The 24,392-nt window shown below is 42.9% G+C and overlaps 2 protein-coding genes across 10 annotated transcripts in view; both read left to right on the top strand.

Moving 5' to 3' along the window:
* The window catches only part of sulf2a (sulfatase 2a), a gene marked incomplete at its 3' end in the record, with an annotated part of 67,986 nt that extends 53,971 nt beyond the window's left edge, over positions 1–14,015 (top strand). For 4 of the 8 annotated variants that reach the window (XM_079510967.1, XM_079510965.1, XM_079510966.1 and 1 more), the window contains 18 exons: positions 29–180; positions 1,250–1,419; positions 3,276–3,426; positions 3,805–3,980; positions 5,119–5,247; positions 5,539–5,595; positions 5,723–5,852; positions 6,301–6,514; positions 7,766–8,024; positions 8,270–8,366; positions 8,472–8,566; positions 8,728–8,787; positions 8,910–9,076; positions 10,103–10,245; positions 10,483–10,591; positions 10,789–10,822; positions 11,958–12,011; positions 12,408–14,015. In XM_079510967.1, coding sequence (XP_079367093.1) covers positions 29–180; positions 1,250–1,419; positions 3,276–3,426; positions 3,805–3,980; positions 5,119–5,247; positions 5,539–5,595; positions 5,723–5,852; positions 6,301–6,514; positions 7,766–8,024; positions 8,270–8,366; positions 8,472–8,566; positions 8,728–8,787; positions 8,910–9,076; positions 10,103–10,245; positions 10,483–10,591; positions 10,789–10,822; positions 11,958–12,011; positions 12,408–12,438 — 2,228 coding nt within the window. Of the gene's footprint in view, positions 1–28; positions 181–1,249; positions 1,420–3,275; positions 3,427–3,804; positions 3,981–5,118; positions 5,248–5,538; positions 5,600–5,722; positions 5,853–6,300; positions 6,515–7,765; positions 8,025–8,269; positions 8,367–8,471; positions 8,567–8,727; positions 8,788–8,909; positions 9,077–10,102; positions 10,246–10,482; positions 10,592–10,788; positions 10,823–11,619; positions 11,658–11,957; positions 12,012–12,407 lie in introns of those variants that run through there. The other 4 variants (XM_079510970.1, XM_079510971.1, XM_079510969.1 and 1 more) reach the window with 4 other exon arrangements.
* Positions 14,016–14,474: 459 nt separating this feature from the next.
* Positions 14,475–24,392, top strand: part of arhgap46a (Rho GTPase activating protein 46a) — a 40,480-nt gene continuing 30,562 nt past the window's right edge. For both annotated transcript variants that reach the window (XM_079510945.1, XM_079510944.1), the window contains exon 1: positions 14,475–14,620. In XM_079510945.1, coding sequence (XP_079367071.1) covers positions 14,607–14,620 — 14 coding nt within the window. In that variant the 5' untranslated portion in view covers positions 14,475–14,606. The remainder of the gene's footprint in view (positions 14,621–24,392) is intronic.

Raw genomic sequence — 24,392 nt, 5'->3', positions numbered from 1 at the left:
TACTCACCACTTGCTATGTCTCTCTCAGCATTTTTTGGGAAGTATCTGAACGAGTACAATGGCTCCTATGTGCCTCCCGGCTGGAGAGAATGGGTGGCACTGGTTAAGAACTCCCGCTTCTACAACTACACCCTCAGCAGGAATGGAGTCCGAGAGAAGCATGGCAACGACTACCCAAAGGTCTCACACTCTTATGTAGCGAGTTTACAAAACACACAAGACTTGCACAAGAAAACTGTTAGTTGTGGGTCAATTATATCTGAAAACATTTAGTTGACTCAAGTCATTTCACAGATAATGATGATGAAGTAAAAATGTCTTAATGGAGAATTATTTGAGGCACACATACGGTATGTGGGGGCATGGCCAAATACTTTCAGGTGCTGATACGTACAGGAGAAGGAGATGTAGTCCGCACACTGTTTTGTAGCTCCCACAGGAATTTTATTTAGAAGGATGACAACGTTTCGACCCCCTGTGGGTCTTCGTCGGGTATGACAGGTATACCTGACGAAAACCCATAGGGGGTCGAAACGTTGTCATCCTTCTAAATAAAATTCCTGTGGGAGCTACAAAACAGTGTGCGGACTACATCTCCTTCTCCGGCATGGCCAAATGTGTCATTGTCTTGGAGGTACAAATAACAGGTATCAGCAGTGCGTTTGTGAGAAAGATCATATACAACACAAAACTATGGTTGCTTGTGGTGCAGGAAGCCACGAATTGGAGCCAAATCCAAACAAGAGGCAACTTTTTTTCTTTTTAAGATATTTGTGGGGTCTTTTTTATGCCTTTATTGATAGGTAGACTGTAGTATATACGGTATACCCTATACCCTGAAGAAGGCAGTTGTACTGCCGAAACGTTGGTTCTTACTCTGCATCCTAATAAATAATCGGCTCTTTGGCTATCAGTGTGTGCAGCCACTATTTTGTCTTTTTAAGACTTAACTCTTTAGACAGTAGTAGTAGTATGACAGGAAATGGGGAAAGGGAAGGGCGGGACACGCAGCAAAGGTCGTCGGGATCGGGACTCAAACCCGTGACACGCTGTCGGGCTGGATTACCAGCCTAGGTGCCTGGACCGCTAGGCCGGCCCGGGCCAACAAGACGCAACTTTGTTTGCACCTCCAACACACTCACGTGATGTCAATTCCCTTCCCCTATTTGCACGTACTAACAAGGGTCACTGTAGCTAAAAGACTGAAAGTGATTTCTTTCTACTAAATCCATACACCCTCGCTCTGTAGGACTATCTGACAGACGTCATCACCAACGACAGCATCAACTATTTCCGCATGTCGAAGAGGATGTACCCTCATCGACCTGTCATGATGGTCCTGAGCCACGCTGCCCCCCATGGTCCGGAGGATTCAGCACCCCAGTACAGCTCTGCCTTCTCCAATGCCTCACAGCATATGTAAGAGCCCCATTTTAAAACGGCACGTTAGCGCATGTTCAGATGATTGTACCAAACTCCAATATAACTGTGCAGCCTGTGAGGGTTGAAAATGAGATATCCTAACTAACCTTATTGAAACTGGCTGGGGTAAATCAAGGATAAATTAATAATTTAAAAACAGTGTAAGTGCTGTCTTGGCTAACTACTTACCCTCTGTATGTGCAATCATGCTCACTTTCATTTGACCCAAAATGACACAAATTCCGTAATCTCACATCCATCTTTTCTTCCTCTGCCTGACCTGTACTACCATGCTTTTGGCAGAATAACCGTCCTTCACCCTCAACAGTGTAGCGCTCTGGTTTATTTGCCCTTACGTTTTGCTGCCATTAGTTTTACCATAGTAATGAGATTTGGTCATTTGCATCATTTTGTCAGGCATGCTTAAATATATGCACAATTGATGCCAGGCATGTATACATAATGAATACAAACATGCACATGCACATGCACATGCACATGCACATGCACATGCACATGCACATGCACATGCACATGCACATGCACATGCACATGCACATGCACATGCACATGCACGCACGCACGCACGCACACACACACACACACACACACAGGCAAAATGCTCCAGCCTTTGTCTCCCTGATTCTGCATGCACCTGAATGCTGCTGGCTAATGGCAGCTGTCCTATTGGCCTCCAGAGACAGACCCAAGAGGCCTTTAATGAGCCAGCATCCCTCCACCCCTTTCCCTGCACTGACTAAACCAACCAGCAGCATTAACCTACGCCATGCAGCCTTTATGCAATATGCATAGTCTAGAGAAGATACACTCCACTGTCTTTGCAGTAACTTTTAATTGCTTCTTTGGCTATAAATGTACTCCCTCTTGTTTGAGTTTTTGAGACAGTCCTTTTGGGCATTTTCTCTCCCTCACTTTTCTTCTTTCGCCCCCCATATCCATGACATGGTGATAAATATCCATATCCATGACATGGTGATAAATATCCATATCCATGACATGGTGATAAAAAGGCAGCCCTTCCAGAGGTGAACTTTCTTCCCACCTCAGCAGACGCGTCAGGCACTACATTTGAGTAGAGAGGGGGGGGGGATCCTGTGAGAAATTAGCATTTCGTAAAAGTCCAAAATCGATCCACTTTAAACGTTAGATATGTTTGCCTCTAAGATCTCATTAGATATTTAGCAGTGTTTATTTTGAAATAATTAAGGTTCCATATGGCCTGGAGTTAAATATTGATTATACCGTCCTTGCTGCAACCTCGCCGAGCATATTGATTGCATTTCTTCGCATTTTATATGGTTTATATAACCTCCAGTTCTGTGTTACATAAACAGTTTTCTGGCTACTTTATAGGAAAGAGTAGCAGACGTCACATCTGCAACCACTGGCTGAGGTTACTGTTGTGCGCATAGCCACACACATTACATATGCACACTACATCCATAATACTCCAATCCAATCTCCAGTACAAGTAAAACAATGCAGAGTGAAAACAACTGCAATGCAAAAATGCATGGAGGGGGTCAATGCAATACAAACTGAGCACCCAACTCCGCCACAGTGTTCTTTCATATGTAAATGAACGGACATGAAATGTGGTCTCCTCTGTATCAAGGCTTGCTATTATATATATATATATATACACTCCAAACTCCTGAGTGTAAAATAGACCCTCACTCTGAGAGTGAAATGTACACTCAAGATTTTGCAGTATGTATATATATATATATATATATATATATATATATATATATATATATATATATATATATATATATATATATGTACATATACACATGTATACACAGCCTTCCCATATTTTACTCTTTCAGAACTCCCAGCTACAACTATGCCCCGAACCCAGACAAGCATTGGATCCTGCGTTACACTGGTGCAATGAAGCCTGTCCACATGCAGTTCACTAATATGCTGATGCGCAGGCGGATGCAGACGCTGTTGTCTGTGGATGACAGTGTGGAGAAGGTGGGTGGACAAGCCCTTAGAGACAGACGCATACATCCAGACTCTTAACACACACACACACACACACACACACACACACACACACACACACACACACACACACACACACACACACACACACACACACACACACACACACACACACACACACACACACACACACGCTGACTCTCCCAAGTCCTAAGAGATCTGTGCTCATTCCTCCGACTAGTACTACTGCTTAATGTATTCACTGACACACTTGCTAAATGTTTCACCCCTGTCCTGTTCTATAAAACTTGCATGGGGGACTTCAATGATCAAACATGGTTTTCTACTTTTTCCATCACTATTCAAAAAATGAAGAATCTCTGAGAACTGAGCTGCTCTGATGTTTAGGTGTATAACATGTTGGTGGAGACGGGAGAACTTGACAACACGTACATCATCTACACCTCGGACCATGGCTACCACATTGGACAGTTTGGTTTGGTCAAGGGCAAATCAATGCCCTACGAGTTCGACATCCGCGTGCCCTTCTATGTACGGGGACCCAACGTGGAGTCAGGGACAACGTAAGTGACTGCATTTTCCTATTCGAAAATTGAACATTGAGTATGTTACAATCAGGGAGTAGGTATACGGTTATTGAACTTATGGACACCTGCCGGTTGTTCAGGATCATATGATCATGCCTCTGTGTTATTCCTTGCCTTTGTATTTGGGCCTTTGAATTTTGCTGCTGTGAATCTATGTGCTCAGGTGCGCATGTTGGAGTCTTTGTGGGAAAAAACATGGGTGTGCCTTCCATAGATATATATAAAAACTCTAGATGGCTCAAGGCGGAGTTTCTGACGTCGTTCACCCGGCAGCCATCTTACTTCGGGGCAGCTTAAACAGAAACAGTCATAACTCGCTCAAATCTTGACGGATTTACAAACGGGTTGGTTTATTACAAACGTTGTCAACGTGGCTATGATTCAGGACGCTTATCTGCTTTTTTATATGAACGTCGTATAAAAGCATATAAGTATGCGGACGTCTCTGACGTTTATAACAAACCAAACCGTTTGAAAATCGGTTGAAAATTGAGCAAGTTATGGTCATTTAAGAGTACATGCCCCATAGACACAATGTTATGTGGCCCGAGATAAGATGGCCGCCACGTAACGACGTTGCTCTCCATTGGCCAACAGCGTGGGTGAGCTATCTAGAGTTTATATATATCTATGGTGCCTTCCACATGGGGTGAAGGGGTGGGATACACACAGTGAATAAAAAGTGCAATGCAAACATCAAAAATATACTTTTGACAAGCATCCTCAGAATTCCTTCGAATATTCAAGACAATTACAGGAAAGAAATATTAGAGACAACAGATCAAAAATAGCCATACAGGAAGGACTAAGATAGATCAGGAAATTAATGAAGAGTCCATCCAGTCCAGTCCAGTAGATGGTGAGAGTTAAGACTCTAATTAATTTATTTTGGACAACTGACAAGTTGTGCTATTCTTCTCTAGTTGTAACATATCTAATGTGGGGATAAACAATAGTTACGTGTACGTGCACAGTATTGATGAATGTAGCAAAGGCATCAAATTATACTTTCAAAACCTAGCTCATGCAAATTTCTCAAACGTTGCCTTCAAAGAGTTCAATGATCACTTTCACTGCCAGGTGTTTATTGTAACCACTGCTTGTTTCCCTGCAGTAACCCTCACATAGTGTTGAACATTGACCTGGCCCCCACTATGCTGGACATAGCTGGAGCTGACATCCCCTCAGACATGGACGGCAAGTCCATCCTCAAACTGCTGGAAACGGACAAGCCAGTCAACAGGTCAACACATAATAATATTCCAAACCAATGTTTTTGAATGGATGAGATAATAAATAAATAAAAAAAGACTATATAAAGAGTTACAACATTTGTTCCATTTCAGTGCTCTCTTAGTCAGAGCTGAAATTGCAAACTAAATGCAAATGTTGCTCCACTTTCTGTTCAGCACAGTACAACGATGACATTTGAAAATGCACTACATGTTTGCCCACTCCAAATATCAGCAGCTGCTGTGACAAGAAAAAAGATTTATCTCCTTTAGCTGATAGTTTTTTTTATTGTTGTTGTTAGGTTCCAGTTAAACAAGAAAACGAAAACATGGAGGGACTCTTTCCTGGTAGAGAGAGGGTAAGGTTTATTGATTGACCTTTCACAGAATATGTTGTCATTTCGAGCTTTGTCACCTTGTGACATTAGTCTCCATAGCAGGTTGGCATTACCGTCTTTAAAACTAACCCTTTACTTTTTCACACAGGAAGCCACTGCACAAGAGGGCTGACGGGAAGGAAGTGGCTCAGGAGGAGAACTTCCTTCCTAAATACCAGCGGGTCAAAGATCTTTGTCAGAAGGCTGAGTACCAGACCTCCTGCCAGCAACCAGGACAGGTATTCATCTGGAAGGACTGGAGAAAGAGCAGATGTGAAAAGCATATAAGTATGGGATGATGTCTCACACATCCAGTGCAGTGATTGCAGTAGGTGTAAAATATTGAATTTTGCAATAGCAATTTTTGCTATCATCGTACTCCTGTGCCTGACTCCTTCGACATCCATGTTCCTATTTTAACCACATATGAAATCTGTAGGGTATGACGGCAGAAGCACATACACACACACACACACACACACACACATACACACACACACACACACACATACACACACACACACACATATCACACGCACGCATGGACGGCACGGACGGCACGGACGGATGGACGGCACGCACGCACGCACGCACGCACGCACGCACGCACGCACGCACGCACGCACTTTCCAACCTACCTATAACTACCTAACCCAATTCACCATCTATGTGTCTGTGTTCTCACAGAAGTGGCAGTGCGTGGAGGACTCGACTGGCAAGCTGAGGCTGTATAAATGCAAGGGCATGGCCAGTCTCTTTGCCCCGCGTATGCAGGCTCTGATGGCCAGTGGTGGCTCCCGCCTCTTTGGTGGCGTGACCAACTCTGACAGCTGTAACTGTGGCCCCCTGGGCCTCAAACAGACCGCTGTACTGAAGAGGAAGAGGCTGCTCACTAAGAGGAGTAAGCTCCCCCGTCAGTCACGTGAACTAGGTTGCCAGTAGTTATTAATAGAAACAGCTTATTTTGTTCTGAAAGATACTGGTGCCTTACTTTGAAATGCCCTTGTAATACAAAAGCCTTACAAAAAAGGGGCATTAATCTCAAGGTAAAATTCCTAGCTTTTGAAGAGTTCATGGTAAAATGGATGTCAGTGCTGCCACCAAGTGGTCGAGTTAGAAACTCACACGTGATCCATACTGCAATTTATCAGTCAGGGGTTAGAAAATAGTGACTGTGATGAAATAGAAATGATAAGAAGCTCATCATACAATATCAGTATTGTACAAAAACTATATATATAACTATATATATATATATATATATATATATATATATATATATATATATATATATATATATACCTCCTTTCTATGGATATATAGAGGGAGAGGGAGAGAGAGAGAGAGAGAGAGAGAGAGAGAGGAACAATTTAGAGAATAAATGATAACCAGTGTCTGGTGATTTTAATCCAGGTGCATCTTTGTCTACAGTAGTAAATATAGAGTGTATACTGAGTGTATAGAGTAAGATATAGGTATGTGCTATAATTCAGCAACTGATGCTGGACATTTGACACTGAACTTCCTTGGGTTCTTAGCACAGTACAGTGAGAAGTTCTTGTGTGGGCAGGCTTATATCACGAACCGCTCATCCGATCACGTGTAAGGTGTGGAGTTTGCATGTTCTCCCCGTGTCCCTAGGGTAGGTAACCTCACAAAAAACATGCAGTAATCCTGGTCTTTATACTGCCTTCCCTGGCCAGCTGGGGTGCCTGATGGAGGGGAAAGCAACTGATTGGAATTACATGTTCTTCCACGTGCTACATCCAACCGGGGAAACTCCCTGTCAGGTGAAAAGAAGCAGTTTGGACTCCTCATGCATAGAAGGAAGCATGAGGTCAGTCCGTTGCTCTCCCCAGGTTGGCAGAGTGAGTGTAGCGTCCAGGATTACATTAGATAATTGACACTGGGTGGAAAAAATGTATTGCAAAAATCGTGGGATACATTTATTTTTATATAAAAAAGGGCTTGTCAGTTGTATTGCTGAGGACCCAAGGAACTGAAGGAAGTACAGTGAAGTTGACCAGATAGGCAGACTGAGGCGTACTCCTAACCGGCACGCCTCAGCCATTGGAAAAGGCGAGTTTGGAAATAACTGGTAGAAATATATTTGAGCAGTATCACTTATTGCGTATACTTTCCCCCCACTCAGAGATGAAGACCAGCAAGAGTGTGCCTCGGAGCCGATGGTCACGCTCCATACCGTTTGAGCTGGACGGAGATCTGTACGCTGTTGACTTGGAGGAGGGCTACCGACCTGTGGGCTCCAGGAACAGCAGCTCGGGCAGGAGAGGAGAAGTGGGGAACATGGAGGAGGAGGATGAGGAGTTCAGTGGCATGGAGGTCACCGTCAAACCCACCCCCAGTAACAACAGCTTATCACCCTCTGCTGCACTTAAAGTCACCTACAGGTAAGGACTGTGTGTGTGTGTGTGTGTGTGTGTGTGTGTGTGTGTGTGTGTGTGTGTGTGTGTGTGTGTGTGTGTGTGTGTGTGTGTGTGTGTGTGTGTGTGTGTGTGTGTGTGTGTGTGTGTGTGTGTGTGTGTGTGTGTGTGGCTGGCTGGAGGGAGCATGGGGGCAAAGAGTGATGGTTGGACGGTTTATAGTAGTAAAAGCCATGGTTCTTCTGATATCTCTCTGTCTGCTTTCTCGGCAGGTGTGCCATTCTTATGAATGACACCGTTAAGTGTGATGGAGGTCTCTACAAATCCCTTCAAGCATGGAAAGACCACAAACTGCACATTGAGCATGAGGTACAGCCCTGCTCTTTTCCTTCAGATTTCTCTCACTAATTCAGTGGATTTGATTTGTTTCAACTGAAACCTCGACGTGCAATTGTGATTCTTGTTTGTGTTTAGATCGAAACCCTGCAGACCAAAATCAAGAACCTGCGTGACGTCAAAGGTCACTTGAAGAAGGTGCGACCTGATGAGTGCGAGTGTGACACCCCCAGGTGAGGGTTCCCCCCCCCCCCCCCCCCCCCCCCCCCACACACACACACACACACACACACACACACACACAGTTAAATTAACACTCAAGATTTTGCTGTGAGTGTAGCTGTCCACGTGACAAACATAAATTACAACTGGAACTCCTGCCTTTTCTTTCCAGTTATTTCTTCAAGAATAAGGAAGCCTTCAGGCTCAACGCAGGTCGCATCCACTCAATCAGGTACATAATAAAACAAGCCGTTTTTTGCTATGTTCTGCAGACCATAATGCTTTTCAAAGGGAATTGTTATTTTGCGACCCTTCCACCCCTCACTGCAAACCTCTTTCTCTGCACCTTATCAGAATGCCATCCAAACAGAAGAAACAGTGGATGATGAAGGAGCAGAAGCGTCGGAAGAAGCTCCGCAAGCTCCTCAAGAGGCTCCGGAACAATGACACCTGCAGCATGCCTGGCCTCACCTGCTTCACACATGACAACCAGCACTGGCAGACTGCCCCCTTCTGGACAAGTGAGACATCCATTCCAAAGCCTTTCGGGGTCTAAGTTCATTGAAACCAAAGTGGGAACTGTATTCAATAAGCCTATCTCACAGAATTTCCCCGCCCCCCTTAATACGCCCCCTTTCAGGGGTTAGTGGTGATAGCGTGACGTCACTCCATAGACGCTACATGTTAACAGAGGTAATTTAAGAAGTCTACAACTTTTGTTTTCTCAAGGTAAGGTTTGTTCTATCTGTTCGAGCTGATTTACCATCTTGTTTGCTTCATAATAATATTGGTCTGTCACATTTTTACATTAGAAAATGTACTTAGATTCTCCAGAGAAAAAAACGTGTAAATGCTAATGTTAATGACACCACTATTTACCGGAAGTGGGCGTGAAAAGCGGGCTGTGAGATAGGCCAATTAATTAACATAGCATAAAAACATTAACACAATAATACATGTCATCAACCAATATAAAACACTATTATGTGCAAAGGAGCATAACAGCGGTAGTGAGTGAATGACACCTCCTTTCTATGGTAATTTACATTTACCTCCCCTTGTGGTCTCCTGATGGATGTCATTTCAGGCCAAGTTTTATTTTTTTTAAGATAGTTTTGCCATTTTCTGCCTTTATTGATAGGATGGAAGTAAACTGACAGGAAATGGGGATAGAGATGGGGGAAGACACGCGGCAAAGGCTGTCAGGATTGGGAGTCGAACCTGCGGCACGCCGTCAGGCTGGCTCAGCAGCCTAGGTACCCAGACGGTTGAGTTAACCGTCCGGGCCATTTCAGGTCAATTTAGAAAGAAGCCAGTGATACAAATCCTTTGGATGGTGTCCACATTAGTAGTAGAATGAGAATTTTCCCATGTTTGTTCTAAATTTGGGTGGTACCAGATCATGGTTGCCCCCTCTAGTGTTGTGGCTGTGGGTGTCACTCACTTTAGTTAGTTTAGTAATATTGTTTTGTTTTATTTTCTTCCATTCCTCGCCCTTCCTTCCCTGTATTGCCCTACACGTCCCTGTCTGTCCGTGTCCTCGTCAGTGGGTCCATTCTGTGCTTGCACTAGTGCCAACAACAACACTTACTGGTGCCTGAGGACCATCAATGACACGCACAACTTTGTGTTCTGCGAGTTTGCTACTGGTTTCCTGGAGTATTTTGACCTCAACACTGACCCGTACCAGGTATGTAATCTGTGCACAGGAACACACATGCACATATACACGCACAGACACGTATATCACCAGTGCCAGAGTTTCCGAGGGTTCTGCAGCAGGATATCACAACATGATTCATATGGTATTTCCGTTATCTCCAACACAGGGGGTATGGAGTTTCCTGTGGCGACTCCAGTAAATGGTCTTTATAGTCATGTTTTGGCTAAACTCTTACTGAAAATATTGTCCTTGCTGTGCTTGTAGCTGATAAATGGCGTCAGCACACTGGACCGCGATGCTCTGAATTCAATGCACCAACAGCTTATGGAGCTGCGGAGCTGCAAGGGACATAAACAGTGCAACCCAGAGAAGGGTGAGTCAGAAATACTCAACAATATTGTATTGTATTGTATTGTATTGTATTGTATTGTATTGTATTGTATTGTATTGTATTGTATTGTATTGTATTGTATTGTATTGTATTGTATTGTATTGTATTGGTTTTATGTATTGTGTATTGGGGTTGAAACAAAATGATTCATACCATCTCTTGTCTTCTCTCTTTTTCAGGAGGAAAAGAGCGAAACTCCTTCAGCGACTACAGGTATTCTCATCTTCCCCTTGCCCATAGCTGATTACTTTTACAAATGCCACAGATGGAATTCATGTTACAATGTGAACTCAGAGTTTACAGCCTCCCAAGATGCTCTTTGGTCTTGTTTCCGCCTGCTGAGAGTCATTTGGGGAGTCAAAGGCATAAAATACACGGATAGTCTGGTGAAACTGAACCTCTTTAATGTTTGTACTGAATTGTACTGAATTGCCATGGGTTCCTAATACTGTGATCAAAGTGTTAAAGCGATGTTAGAACTTTGTCAGAACCTTGGGTTGTATATCAAAATGGCTTTGGTAGTAAATGTTTTCCTTTCTTTTAATTTCTTGGGGTATTTGTATATTTGCACAACATTTGTCCTCTGCATTTCCATTTACTGATCCTAACTACAGTATTAAGAGCAGTGGGCATTGATCATCTTTATTTGTTGTTTGTGTGCTCTGTGAGCGAGGGGCTGGAAGTACTGAGTCTATTCATTCTCATTGCATGCAACACTTTAGCAACAAACAAACACATTCTGTATAATATAGAAAAACAAGTCATGGTGCAATAGTTTTGCCTATTTACACGTACACTGATGTAGACTTATCATGTTTTGTTACACTAGATGGGTCATGGGTAATGTAACATGAATAAAGCCATTTCACTGAAGTTTATATTTTATAAAGATTGGTGGAATCTACTACATTTTTGTGCTTGTTATTTGCTGAAATTGTGATTTGGAGACCTGTTTCGCCATACATGAGGATGAATAGAATCACACTTAGAATCACTTTTCTCGATTGCAGATCATAGAGCACAGAAGCAGGTTGCTACACAACCCAAGGTTTATCCAACGCTTTAAGCATGAGGACGCTAGCGAGTGCCAAAATACAAGGCTGCTTTCAGCTTCTGCTATTCCCTTTTTTGTCATAAAGCCTAATTGCTTGTCTCTGCTGTGTGTGTGTGTGTGTGTGTGTGTGTGTGTGCGTATGTGTGTGCCCGCATGTGTTATATGCACATGTGTGATATGCACGTGTGTGTGTGTGTGTGTGTTTCTGTGTGTGTGTATCTACGTACCTGTGTACGTGTCTCCATGCACATGCGTCTGCCCATGCACGTGTGTAACGTGCTGTGCATGCTTCAGGCCAGTTCATCGTCGAAAGAGGCCAAAAGTGAAGAGGCCCTCCTCCAAATCGCTGTGAGTTTGTCATAAGCCATCTGTTCCCTCATATTCAGCCAAGCTCCCCCATCCATCCACAACCTCAATCCTATGCTTGGTCAGATGGCTCAGCAGCACGCTCTCCATAACCCAACCTCCTCCCCACCGTCCCTCACCATTTCTCCCTCTCTTGCCATTAAGTCTTTGTGCTCCTCCACGCAAACCCTCTATTGTACCTGCGTTTGCAATGCTGAAGTCCTGCACACACTAGTCAATGATAGGGCTCTGATAAGTTATTGTCTTGAAATATGTTGTCAGTCTTCATTTTTTAGTGTGTCTCTCTCACTGCTGCTGCTAGGAACAGACAACAACTGGAGCCATGGTTTCCAGTGAAGCACCTCAAATGACACAATATTTGTTTTCCTTCCTCCACAGAGGACAGATTTGGGAAGGGTGGGTCGGTTAACCACCTGTCTACCACAACTCACCACTCCGTGAGTGCCTCCAACAAAGGAGTAAGAGGAGGTGGAGGAGAGAGAGGGGGGGTTCAGGAGAACCCAAGGACCTTGTACAGACATCACTGGAGTGTAACTGAGATACTATTGTATTGTCTTTTTGGGTTTGAGGGTTTTCTGAGAGAGCCCGCTGGCACCGACCAGCTAACGCTCCGATCACCACCTCACTGGGAGAAACGCGGAGATCAATAGGAAACTTTTCTCACTCTCCAAGACTCTTATTTCTCTCTCACACTCTTTATACTCTCACATAATCACAACTCCCATCACACCCCAGCAAAACTCTGTTGCTGTGTTTGAAGTGGGGCTGTTTTGGTGTCCACAAGCAGACATTCATTTTCGCAGTACTACTTGTAGATTATACTGTATACTGTATTGGCTTTAATTGGCTTCCTTTCATGTCATGTGGAAATAGGTGGAAACCAAAGCACCAATAGACATGAGGCTTTATTAAGCCTAATTTATACTTGGTCATGCATTGTGTCGATTGTGTCGTTAGCTAGAAAATCTATTCTTTTCAGTAAGCCACACTGTTGTACGATGAAGTATAAATTAGGCTTTAGACATCCACTCTGCTGCTACACACTGATATTCTGGGTATGTCTTATTTGCCACATATTGGTTAGCTGCGATCGTTAGCCCTTAATAGGAATGTGATTTCTGAAATCCTTGCTCAATGTTCATCGATATGTCTGTGCACATGTAAAGTGGTCTGGACTCAATGATGGATATTTGACAATTTTTTTGTATTATAGCTAATCTTAATGTTGATGAATGTCATTGATGCAACGTCATCACCCCTTCTCTGTTAATAAGAGCTGTGGTCAATACATTTTGCCTACCCTACTGATTGCCCTTTGCTTAGCCACGCCATGTCAGCCACACCTTCAAAAGGTCTACACTCTAACCACTATCCCATCTATGGCACAATACAAGCATCTGAGTGTATTACCTTTTATTTGTTTGTATTGTCAATGCCACACTGTAGAGGTTCTAAAAATAGTTTGATCAGCTTGCTATACATGGTGCTATAAGATAACAATACTGAAATAAAAACTTGCTGTACAGTACAGTATGTATTTGAATGTATGTTGTGCAATTAATATAAATGTTTACAATATTTTTTATAATACTAAAGGGGCACATCTCTTGTATGATATGGGTTGGTTAAAATGACATTTTAGGTATAGAAGCATAGCTTGAGAAACGTCATTGCTCATATTTTGTATGGTTGTCCTTTCCTTCTCTAGAGACGTTTGATAAAAGGTGTTCTGGCTTTAGTATAAACACTTCCTTACATTGGGAAAGCACTTAAAATGTTCACTGTGAAAAGATAGGTCCCTATAAAATGAATGGATGTATTTGTATACTGTGCAGAAGATGGAACAGCACAACAAATGTAATTATCAATGTGACATTTTAGCATATTGCCTTTGTTAGCTTCTATGATTTTTATTTTTTCTCCCGAAACTTCTATAGATTTGAGTGTTTAAATCGTAATTGTGAATAAAGTGTTGTTTGGCCATTACATGATGGTTATACTTTTGTTCTGAAATGGCATGATAGTCTACTTGTATTCCAGCAGGTGTCGCTGTCTGTCTGTATTCAAAATCAAATCTCCAGTCTAGGCAACATGTTGTTGGACGGACCCTGAACTGAACTTCATTTGGGACCATCTGTAGATGGGATTTGGAAACAGACAATGGACAGTTTATTCTTTTATTAAATGAGTTGTTTTTCCTAGTATATATACCTATCAAAAATAATAAAAACGAAATCTGAGCCTGGAGTAGGCTAGACTGGCCTGTCTGCAACACCGGCGGCTACTAGTAGTGGGAGTGTGGGGAATTTGCCGATGGGGGGTGGTGTAGCGCGGCCCACTGTCGGTTTGGGGGGGAGGGGGGTGACCCCCCATCCAGTCCCGTCCTGCTATGACTCACGTGCAAAGGCGGAGACTCCATATCGGATTCACTACTGAGAACTGTCTCCTGTTCACACAAGGCTCACCCTGGCTGCTTTCTACCCGGTGAGAAGAAAACTAATCTACAACTTGAGGCAAAAACAACCAGACGAAAGGCTTTATTTCTTTATTCATCATTTACCTTACAATGTGACGGAAATGGCCGGGACAAGGTAAGGTTTCATATCCACGTTCAAATAGTTTGAAACTTAATTTATTGCACAAAGTTTACAACAGTGTTACTTCGGCGTTACCCGCCGTCCCACAAGCATTTGGTGGAGTGTAGCCATGCATATGTGTGTGAGGCTACGGCGAACAAGTCCATGTTACAGAATGGACAGTTTAGTTACATTATTTAGAACTTGGTATAGTTTGAAAAGAACACGCAATTTGGTATTTGCTGTAGAAACTCTGGGCATGGCATGCAAAGAGGTGTCTATTTGCATGATGCGTTTTAGGATTGTTTATTTGTATAACAAATGGACTTTTTTGTTGTAATTTTCCTGTTTTACCGTACACACTTGATTTAATTGAGTTTTTTTTTAATTACGGTATAATAAATGAACATACACATACATCACTCTTGTCAATATATTTTAGTATGTTGCTTTTCGAAGTAGTTTCACGCTGAAAATGCAGTCAGAATGTTTCAGTATTTCATACATAAGATAAAGCTTGCGTCTTGGTTTTTCCTATAATTATCCTCTTCCTCTTGATTCTTTTTAAACTAGTCCACAAATGGGCTCAGTTAACTCTTTGCTGTGGTTAAGAGACCAATAACCCCTAGACAAATGTTCCATTGCCCATTTGTTGCACCCATTTTACTGGTGGAAACCTAACTGGGACCACTAAGTTTTGGTTTACTTTTATGTTGATATTCACCATATTTGGTCTGCAGATGTGAATAGAATTACACACATTGCTTTGATCTGGAGGCAAATGGGTTTGTTTAGCTCACACTGAATTTAAAGCTATTTTAAAGGTAAGGAAAGGCTAGTTTTCTTTTGTATCCATAACAATATTATTACACCGCCTACACACAATTCATAAAATACTTAGTACTTAATTAGTTTGACTTCCAAGATTTCCTAGGCCTTTCAGTTGAAATTCAAGGCCTAGGAATTCTTTGATAGATTCTTATGTTATCTGGTACAACTACACCTTGTCATCATCTACACTGGTAAGCAATCTGGCCAGACGTAGTTTATATGTCTTAACACCTAAAGCAGTTCAGTTTACACAACATCACACCAATCTGACTTGCTGTGTTCAGCAGTTTTCTACCTCAGACGAGCTGGTGCCACCACACAGGAGGTCCAATACAATACCTCATCATGGGTTGTGGCACCAGCATCTGTTTGGTGGTGTTGGATTCTGTAAATGTTGCGTATATTGTTTAACATACATTTTGTTGTTGCTTAATTCAGATCAATCCACAGTAGAGAGAGAAGAAGCTATAGGGGCAGAGAGAGAGAGAGAGAAAAATACATGAAACACAAGTTGGGATTGAACCATGGACGTTGCTATTATGTGGTTGACACACTATATCCAGTCAGCTACCACCGGGTCCGGCACACCCCATGCATTCACTTCTTTAGTTGAGTGCTACCACTATCATAAATTCTAAATCTTGAGTCCAAACATTTTACAATTGAATGAGCCAAGCAAGACCAAATGTAAGAGCTACTATGAGGTTCAACTATTCAGAAGTTAAACAGTATCAGAAGTGACCAGCACTAAAGTGGACACTTCATAGTGCATCATTGTTTTACGGTCCTAAATGTAGTCAATTTCATGATCCTGACTGGCTCATGTTATTTTTCTTAGTTTAGACTGGGGTGTCTGTGTGAGCTCCGAAGAAGCCTGACAATAGGACGTTGTCCTACTGTTTACTCTACTGGCTCACAATGGTAGACTGAACAAAAGGGAACAAAACACTGCATTCCCAGGCAAGGTTATCCTGGTTTGAAGTCAGTTTTTGACAAGGACGGTGCAAAGGCAGGACATGGCTTTCAAGGCAGATCCCCTTTGATTGGTCCATTGAGAGGAAGTGTGATTTTGAACCTTGTGCCCTTGTACAAATCACTCCCTCAGGTTTGTGATGGGTTGAAACTATGACAAAAGATCTATGGATGGAGATTTTAGCCTTTCTTTTCCACTGTTTGAGTCGTTTTTGGCGCACCACTTTGCTTCCTGTTTTCGAGCTTCGCATCCATTATTCCATGCCATTTACTGTAATCCTGATCACACCCTAGAAGATCACTGTTATTGTCTCATGGCTTGCCACAAAGATGACACAGGGCTTCTATATGATTTGTCCAACCACATTTGTCTGCCAATGCCATCATCTAACCTCTGACATCTGAAATCCCTCTTGTATAGCGGATAAAAGGCCTAGCTTAACTTCTTGACCTGCACTTGGTTCTAACCTGATTGTAAGTGTTCTTGATCATTGCTCACAGTAGTGTTGCAGACCTGCAGTGTTATCTTCTGTAGTGTTGGCTGGTTGAGAATGTCTGAGTCATCCATGATCGTTTCTGAAAAGGCAGGTTTTAAGGCCTGAATTCCAGAGAGGCGTCAGGGGATATCAGCATGCTAACCCATTTTGACACCTCCACTGCAGTCTGCTGTAATTAACACAATGTTAATCTGTCTCTGCAACACTGTGAAGCCCCCCCCCCCCCCCCCTCACACACACTTCAATTCAAATGAGCTTTATTGGCATGCGAAGACATGCGTTTTACATACACACGTCACACACACACACACACACACACAGGGCCGGGGCCCAGGGGACCTTGGCTCGCAGGGGCCCTTTGGGAAAACGGGACCACACGGTACTGGGTTTGAGGCCCTGACAAGGGCTCCTGGGTCATTGATTGTGTTAAAGTTAGGTCAAAAAGATGATAACCCCCCCCCCTAAAAACCCTGAAAATGTCTCACACACATACACTCTCTCTCTTCCCCTCAGTCCTATCCAGGAAAGGGATTTTCCAACCGAAATATTTCATACCAAAATGGATTGTGGCTGGTGGTAATTTTCCTACCCCGGCCCCACATACTCAGTTAACATCTTCATAAGGTGTCTATTGATTTCCCAACCCCTGTGGAACTGGCATCGTCAGCAGCCTTGTTTCCTCTAGGGGACAATCAAGATGTTTCTTTCCTGCAAGTCTCCTCGGACGACGGACGGACCTCCTCCTGACCTCCCTGCATGCTCACCCTGTACTGGGTTGAGACTTTTGGCCTCATTTGTCTTGTCAGCAGGGGGTGGGGGAGGCTGGTGGTGGTGCTCCCAACTCCAAAATGAAGATGCAGACAGCCGCTCGTCACAGTTGAACGGGTCAATAAAAAAAGCAGATGGTCGAACCAGTGTCCAGTGTCCAGGCAGCGAGTCAGTGACACAGCGTTTATTAAACACTAACTGCAGAAAATGTCCTTTTGACCCTAAGTGATCTGACGAGGTAGATTGGACAATGTACAGTAAGGGCTGTTAATCACAATTCACCCATAATCAGTTCATCTGTCTCTCTTGTTTGGACAAGTGACCCCATTGTTTCCAATTCCTGACAGCTGGTGCACTGTGGCCAGAGAGAGCTTCCTTTTACGCAGTAAACACCCCGTCCTCAGCGGCCTCATGTCTCCTGCACATGCTGTCCCTCTCAACTGAAGGCTTATCTGACCTGGAAACGGCCTATGTGCTGTAGGACTTTTTAGCAGGGATGGACATGCCACTGTTGGCCGGAGTCGCCCTTTATATATATATAAAGGGGATTTATTGAGTGCTCAGTCTGTTTGCTGCCTCTCGTCTCAGACAAACACAGACTGTTCTACGTGGAGCAAAGAGGGGGCCGGAAGTTTCCAGCATGGCCACTGAATAATACTGCTGCATTAGTGTCTGTGTCACATGTGTGTGTGTGGGGGGGGGGGGGGGGGGGGGTCAAGACAATTGTGCCATACAGAGACCACAGGGCATTGCTTCTTCTCTGAGATTAGTTTGTAGGCAGAGTGCAAAGAATAGGATATCTCAAATTTGAGGTGGTGTTCGTTCCTGAACAAAAATGTTTCTCCTGGAAGCCAGTCATGACTAGAGACCATGATTTCACACACCTTATGAAGAAACAGTTTGTTGCAGTGAGTGAGGATAAACATTGAGCATTGCGATAAACCTGAGCAGTCATCCTGGCATTGTAATATTGGTCATTGGAAATCTGCTTGGGAAAGACTGTACATGCTGACATTGCCGGAACAGCCCTGAGATCCGGTCTAATCCAGAGCCAAGAGAGGGGGAAACTGTCTCTAGTTCTGGATTAGGGCAGCTGCTGAGGCAGGTCACCACGCACACCGCCCTGATGTCCCTAGCTCCTCCCCCGCTTCAGTGATTGGTTGGCCAACTATGTGGGAAGGCAGAAGATAGTTCTCGTTGAATGAAGTCTGCCCTGTTGATCTGACAAAGGCGTCCATTGTTCTTTGCCATCACAGACATTTACAAAGGATGCTCTTCACCTGCTTTGTAATGCATATTGAGTTAAGTCATTGTACTGTGAGCCTTTTGGCTAGGTAACTCTTTTGCCATTCTCTTGGAGACCCCATCAAGTTATATAAAACCAAGAAAATAAAAAAATTCAATGTTTCTCTGAAGTCTTAACTCACTTCATTGGGACATGGTCAACCTGTTAAAGCAACACATAATTTTGATCACTGGAAATTCAAATAATGTGAAAAAGCAGTATATATGTTTTAATTTGGCATTTTCTTTTACAATATCAAATTGGAAATTGTTTGAACAAGAAACTCCCCAACATTTCCCATGATGGGGCGTGATCGTGATGTCAGGAGTGGATGAAGATCCCCCTTGGTAAACTCGCCAAAGTCTCTGCTTTTATGAACTTATTACCATATCATTATATAAAAAAGCAACTGATATTGTTGTCCAGATATGGTACACTATGTAAATATCTGAAGTTGTCCCTTATCTGTTGCCCAAATGTATGTCATTTACAGGAAGTCAGATGGCAAGTGACAACTGCACATTGTGCTGCATGGAACAAATCAGCGGGTTGTGGAATGTCCACTTTCCACAGATTTTGTGTTCAAATAGACCCCAACACACCTTATAGCACAAAGGCCAAACCGGACCATCGGGTTCCCAGAGTTTTAGGTTTGCACACTGACACAAGTGACTCGGGACTGTTATTGATACTGTTGTGTTCACACATGATACTTGGCCAGATTACTTATTTCAGTGTAAGGACGGATCATCAGGTTGGACTTTCTTTGATGGTTCAAAGTTCAGCATGGCAATTCAACAGCTTGTTACGGTCATATCTGTCAGACTCAAGTTCTGTAAACTTGGGGCAGAGAAAGGGAGAGCAAGCAGAGAAAATCAGGAAAGAACCGGGTCAAAATAGAAATAAATCAGTTTATACATACCGGTAGTCATATAGCATAAAAAGGTTCAGGCATGTATATGAGGTTAGACATAATGTGCAAAAAGTAGCATGTATGTATCTACATGAGGTTAGACATCTGTGCATGCTGGCCAAGCAGATCAGAGCTTATGGAGATGAACAGAATGAGTCTGTCCCTCTGTTCTTTATCGTTCTGCCATGGCCTCGTTCTCTCTGCCAGGCATGTGGCCTCCTCTTGACTGTTTCTTCCCTGCCTTTGGCACTCTGCCTCTCCTGCCTGCCTGTCTGTCTGTACCCAAGCCTTTGGTCAGCTCACATAAGACCTGCGCTATCATGCCTGACATAGCCCTGGTGAAAAACGACCCCAGCACCCGTTTCCCAATGTCAGCGGAGGACATGTGAGGAATGGACACTGACAACTGCTAGCTGTGGGGAGTTGATGAGCACAGGAAGGGTGGATAATAGACTAGTATGACAACCTGCTGAAATAGTGTTGAACAGTCCAGTCGGCTTTCCAAGTGCCACAGGTTCCTGGGCAGGTGTAGTTCAGCCCATTATTGGTCATTATCGGTTAATAAAAACAATGCCTTTGAATCTTGGTGTAGAATAGGAAAGTGGATAATATCTTTTTATTTATTTTTTCACTTCATTTTTATTGAGAAAAAAGACTGACAACAAACAGGAAAGAAAAATATACAAAAAGAAATTGGAAAAAACAAAGCAAGAGACAAAAAAACAAAAAAGGGCTGCATTTTTCATATATTACATTTTACATTCATTGAATTCCTCATACATTGTCAATAGGCTGGATGAAGAGATCCAACGGAAAGTGGATAATATCTTAAGAATTTTTCCATCATGATTTCTGTGCCTGGCTAACGTTGCCCATACTGTAGGTATCCCCATATCTGAAAGATATAAGTCCTCTGACTCAACACCGTAGTGTATCAACAACCATAGTTATAGAGAGGAAGACATTGACAGTGACTGACATTACAAACAAACAAAGGTATAGCTATTCCAAACAGGCCATAAGTTCAAAGGAGGCAGGCAGCATCCAGCTCTCCAATTTAAGAAGCAGGTTAAGTGTTCAGTGTTCTATAACACCAGCATAACTTTATGGTAATTGCTGCAGTTTGTATGTATAGCAAGTGGACTCACTGGACTGGCAGAGGTTAATTACTTTGTAACAGACTCTGCAGTGCACACCTGTTGTTGGGTTTGTTAGGTGCTAAATTATATACACACGCACCCACCACACAAACAAATTGTATATTGGGGCCATGTGACCCGTTGCCCTTGGAACAAGAGGTGTTAAACAAAAGAGCGTAAGAATGCATGTATGACAGGTGCATGTTTTTTTCTTTTTTTCTGTCATCTGAAACGTGCACTCTCGCCTCTCCCTCAGATTGTTCTTGGCTGCATGGGTGGGGTGTGGGAGACCACAAACTTTCAGCCCTGCAAAATGACGATGGGGTACCAAACAGATACTGGCTTATTTTAGGCTTCCAGGGATCAATAACGATGGCAGAATTCGATGTGAAATTTGCACCAAAATTTGAGTTATTCCATAAACTAAACAGGCTAATTGTGTTCAGTGTGTACTCGTGTAACACACAGCCCCTTTTATTTGTTACAATCCTTTTCACTGCTGGCAGAGCCATTGATGGTGTGACACATTCTAGAACGATTTCTCTGTTCCACTCCAGTGGACTGGGGAGCGTGTCCACAACGCACACATTGTGCCAGGTTTATGGTTACATTTTGTGTTAGTCACAGGCTCAGCTACTGGTGCTACTGCCATGCGTACTCAGTAGTTGGTCCATGTCCCTGCTCTTGTTTTACAATATTTAGATAAGCGGGTTGCCTAGCAGCAACGCTGAATAGACTTTGTACGTTGCTAATACATATTCAAACAAAGGTCTGACGTTGGAAGACTGCTACTTGTATTATTGTACATTATTATATCGAGGTCCATGCCCCCATGGTTACTCAGTGAGAGCAAAGTATTCTTAGAAAATGGTCTTTCTGGGGATGACAACGATTTTGGAGTGATTCTGGCATACTTACATTTAATTAATTTTCTCTTAAAACCTGCAAGGTGGTGAGTATGAATAAAATTTATTTTATTTTAAATACAAGTATGAGAAGAAAGGATGTTTTGTGTCTCGAAATAGGAAATAGCAGGTCTGTAAATAAACCAGCCAGGCATACTTTGGCACTTGTTGCTGTGGTTGGTGAACAGAGCGCTAATGTTTCTTAGATGAAATGAATGGCAGGCCCTGTGCGAAAGGCCAGGATGCCTGGGTCCACCCCGGACAGTTGCAGACTGAGACTTCAGAGGCCAGCTCAGAATAGTCTGTTGTTAGGAGAGGTTAGAGGTGACTTTACAAGAGCGCTAAATGGAAAACGCCAGCTTAACTGCCCTATTGTCTCGCCATACCGAATCTAGAGACAAATGATTGCAATAATGCCTCCATTTGGCATAATTACTGAAGGAGCTCTATCTATCCACCAGACAGTGTCATTGAGGCACTAAGGAGGGCTTGAGCCATGACGAGATTATCAGATAAAAAGCTGCACTACTCCTGTCTGGTCAAAAAGCTATAAGCCACTCGGAGCAAAACTTTTTACCCTGTAGTTTATATCTTTCTTCTGGAATCAACAGCCTCACCGGTATTTGAGATTGATTGAAAGCCAAAGCTGAACAATAACAGAAGGCTGCTTTATTCCCAGACAATGCATTGTCCAGTTCTCTATGTTTTCCGTTGCTGGGAAAGTGCCATTTACACTTTGGGGTTGGTTTAGAACAATGGGGCAGATTCCATGAGCCACTGCTGTTGTTTCCCTCACTCTGGGAAACCATTCTCAGATCTGCAGTTATTTTTGGAGCTAACTGTAAATTGTGGATGATAGATAGAGTATAATTTCTTCTTCACAAGGAGACTTCTGGCACACTGGGACTGGGAGAAACAGAATAGCTTCTGTGTGGGTGTGGGTGTGTTACAGTTGTGCATATGATATGTGTATTACGCATCCATCCATCAGTTTTTGGCTTCTTGTTTTTTTCGTCCAGAGTAGACCTCAGTCGTGTGTTCTTTGTTTGCATAAGTATTTTTTCACCATTTGGCTTGCCTTATATTTAGTCACTAAAATTCTAGAGTGACTAAAAATACAGAATAGGCATTGCCTACTGAAATGTCTCCTTGACCCAAATGGGACACAGAAACTCCTGTATGAAATTCGAGAGCAGTGAGATGTGTTATCAGTAACAGAATGACAACGAAACAGTCATAGGAGCTCTCAAACCAAAGCTACTGTATTTCATACATTAGTAGCCTTTGTCATTGGAGCACTGTCAGCATGAGTATAATGTTGTGATAGAGTTCCATTAAAAGATCACTTTTAGATGGAACATAAATGTGACTCAAAACCTCAGTTTGGAATGGGATAATTATACTTGCATGTAATTAAAGTGTGTAAGGTTTTGTAGGAATCCTAAATCAAAACAAAGCATTTGATTCCAAAACACACATGGAACATATACTGATGGGACTCAGTATCGAGGTAACTTATCTGTAAAATAGCCCTTTGAGAGGCCAATATTTATTTTCCAGTCGCTTCTAAACATGGTGTTAGTTTACCTCTCACATAGCTGATGTCCTATTTTTCATCTCTGCACTCCATCCTATCCAGTGTTTACTGAAGGTGCTGAGGTGCCGGTGCAAGACCACTCAAGAACCTCTTCTTCTAAAGGGCTTCTCTCGGTGGTCTTCCCCCGCCCCCACCCCCCCACATGCTTGAGTCTGCTTTAATTACGTTGTGCGTTTTAGAGGTAAATCAGGTGCTCGCTGGCCCTGCAACCACGTGTGCGTAATGAGCCAATTTTAGTTCATTATCAAAACCTTCAACTGGGGTTTAGCTTTGCCACAGCAGAGCAGACTGCATTCCAAACCATTTATGAACATTTGCAGTGAGGGAGCCGACCGCTGCGGCTGATCAGAGACCTGTGCATTACTTCATGTCTCCCTGTCGCATCAGTGAGCAAATGTCCACCCATGGAAAAGTTGGGTTACAGAGCTCAGCATTAGCATTTGTTGTATTAGTAAATATTTGTATATCAAAGAAATTAACAATGAAATTCAGAAATTACAACAAAAAAACCAACTGGCAACTAACTACTATAGCATCTTCACACAGATTTTCCACAATAAAGTAAGGTAGATAAAGGATTAAAACATGCCTGTTTAAAGGAGGTTTTTAATCTTATGTAAGTACTCCCAGAAGTGATGTTCCCAGAATCTATGGAACCTGAACACCGGTCTGTCTTCCTGCTTATCTGCTGGTGTCAACAAAACCCAGCGGGCTTGATCCCAGCAGTGCACTAACTGCTGTTTATTTACCCAGAAGGAAAGGTCCTTATGCAACTATGCGCCGGTCTCAAAGGTCAGCCATAGCAGTTCTACATACAGTATATTGCGCATGTCTAACCGGTTTATCCTCTTTTGGTGTTTTTACTGCACAGGTTAGTAGC

Source organism: Electrona antarctica (genome assembly GCF_951216825.1).
Source record: "Electrona antarctica genome assembly, chromosome: 9".
NCBI lineage: Eukaryota > Metazoa > Chordata > Actinopteri > Myctophiformes > Myctophidae > Electrona > Electrona antarctica.
This window is presented reverse-complemented; position numbering and strand designations above follow the sequence as displayed.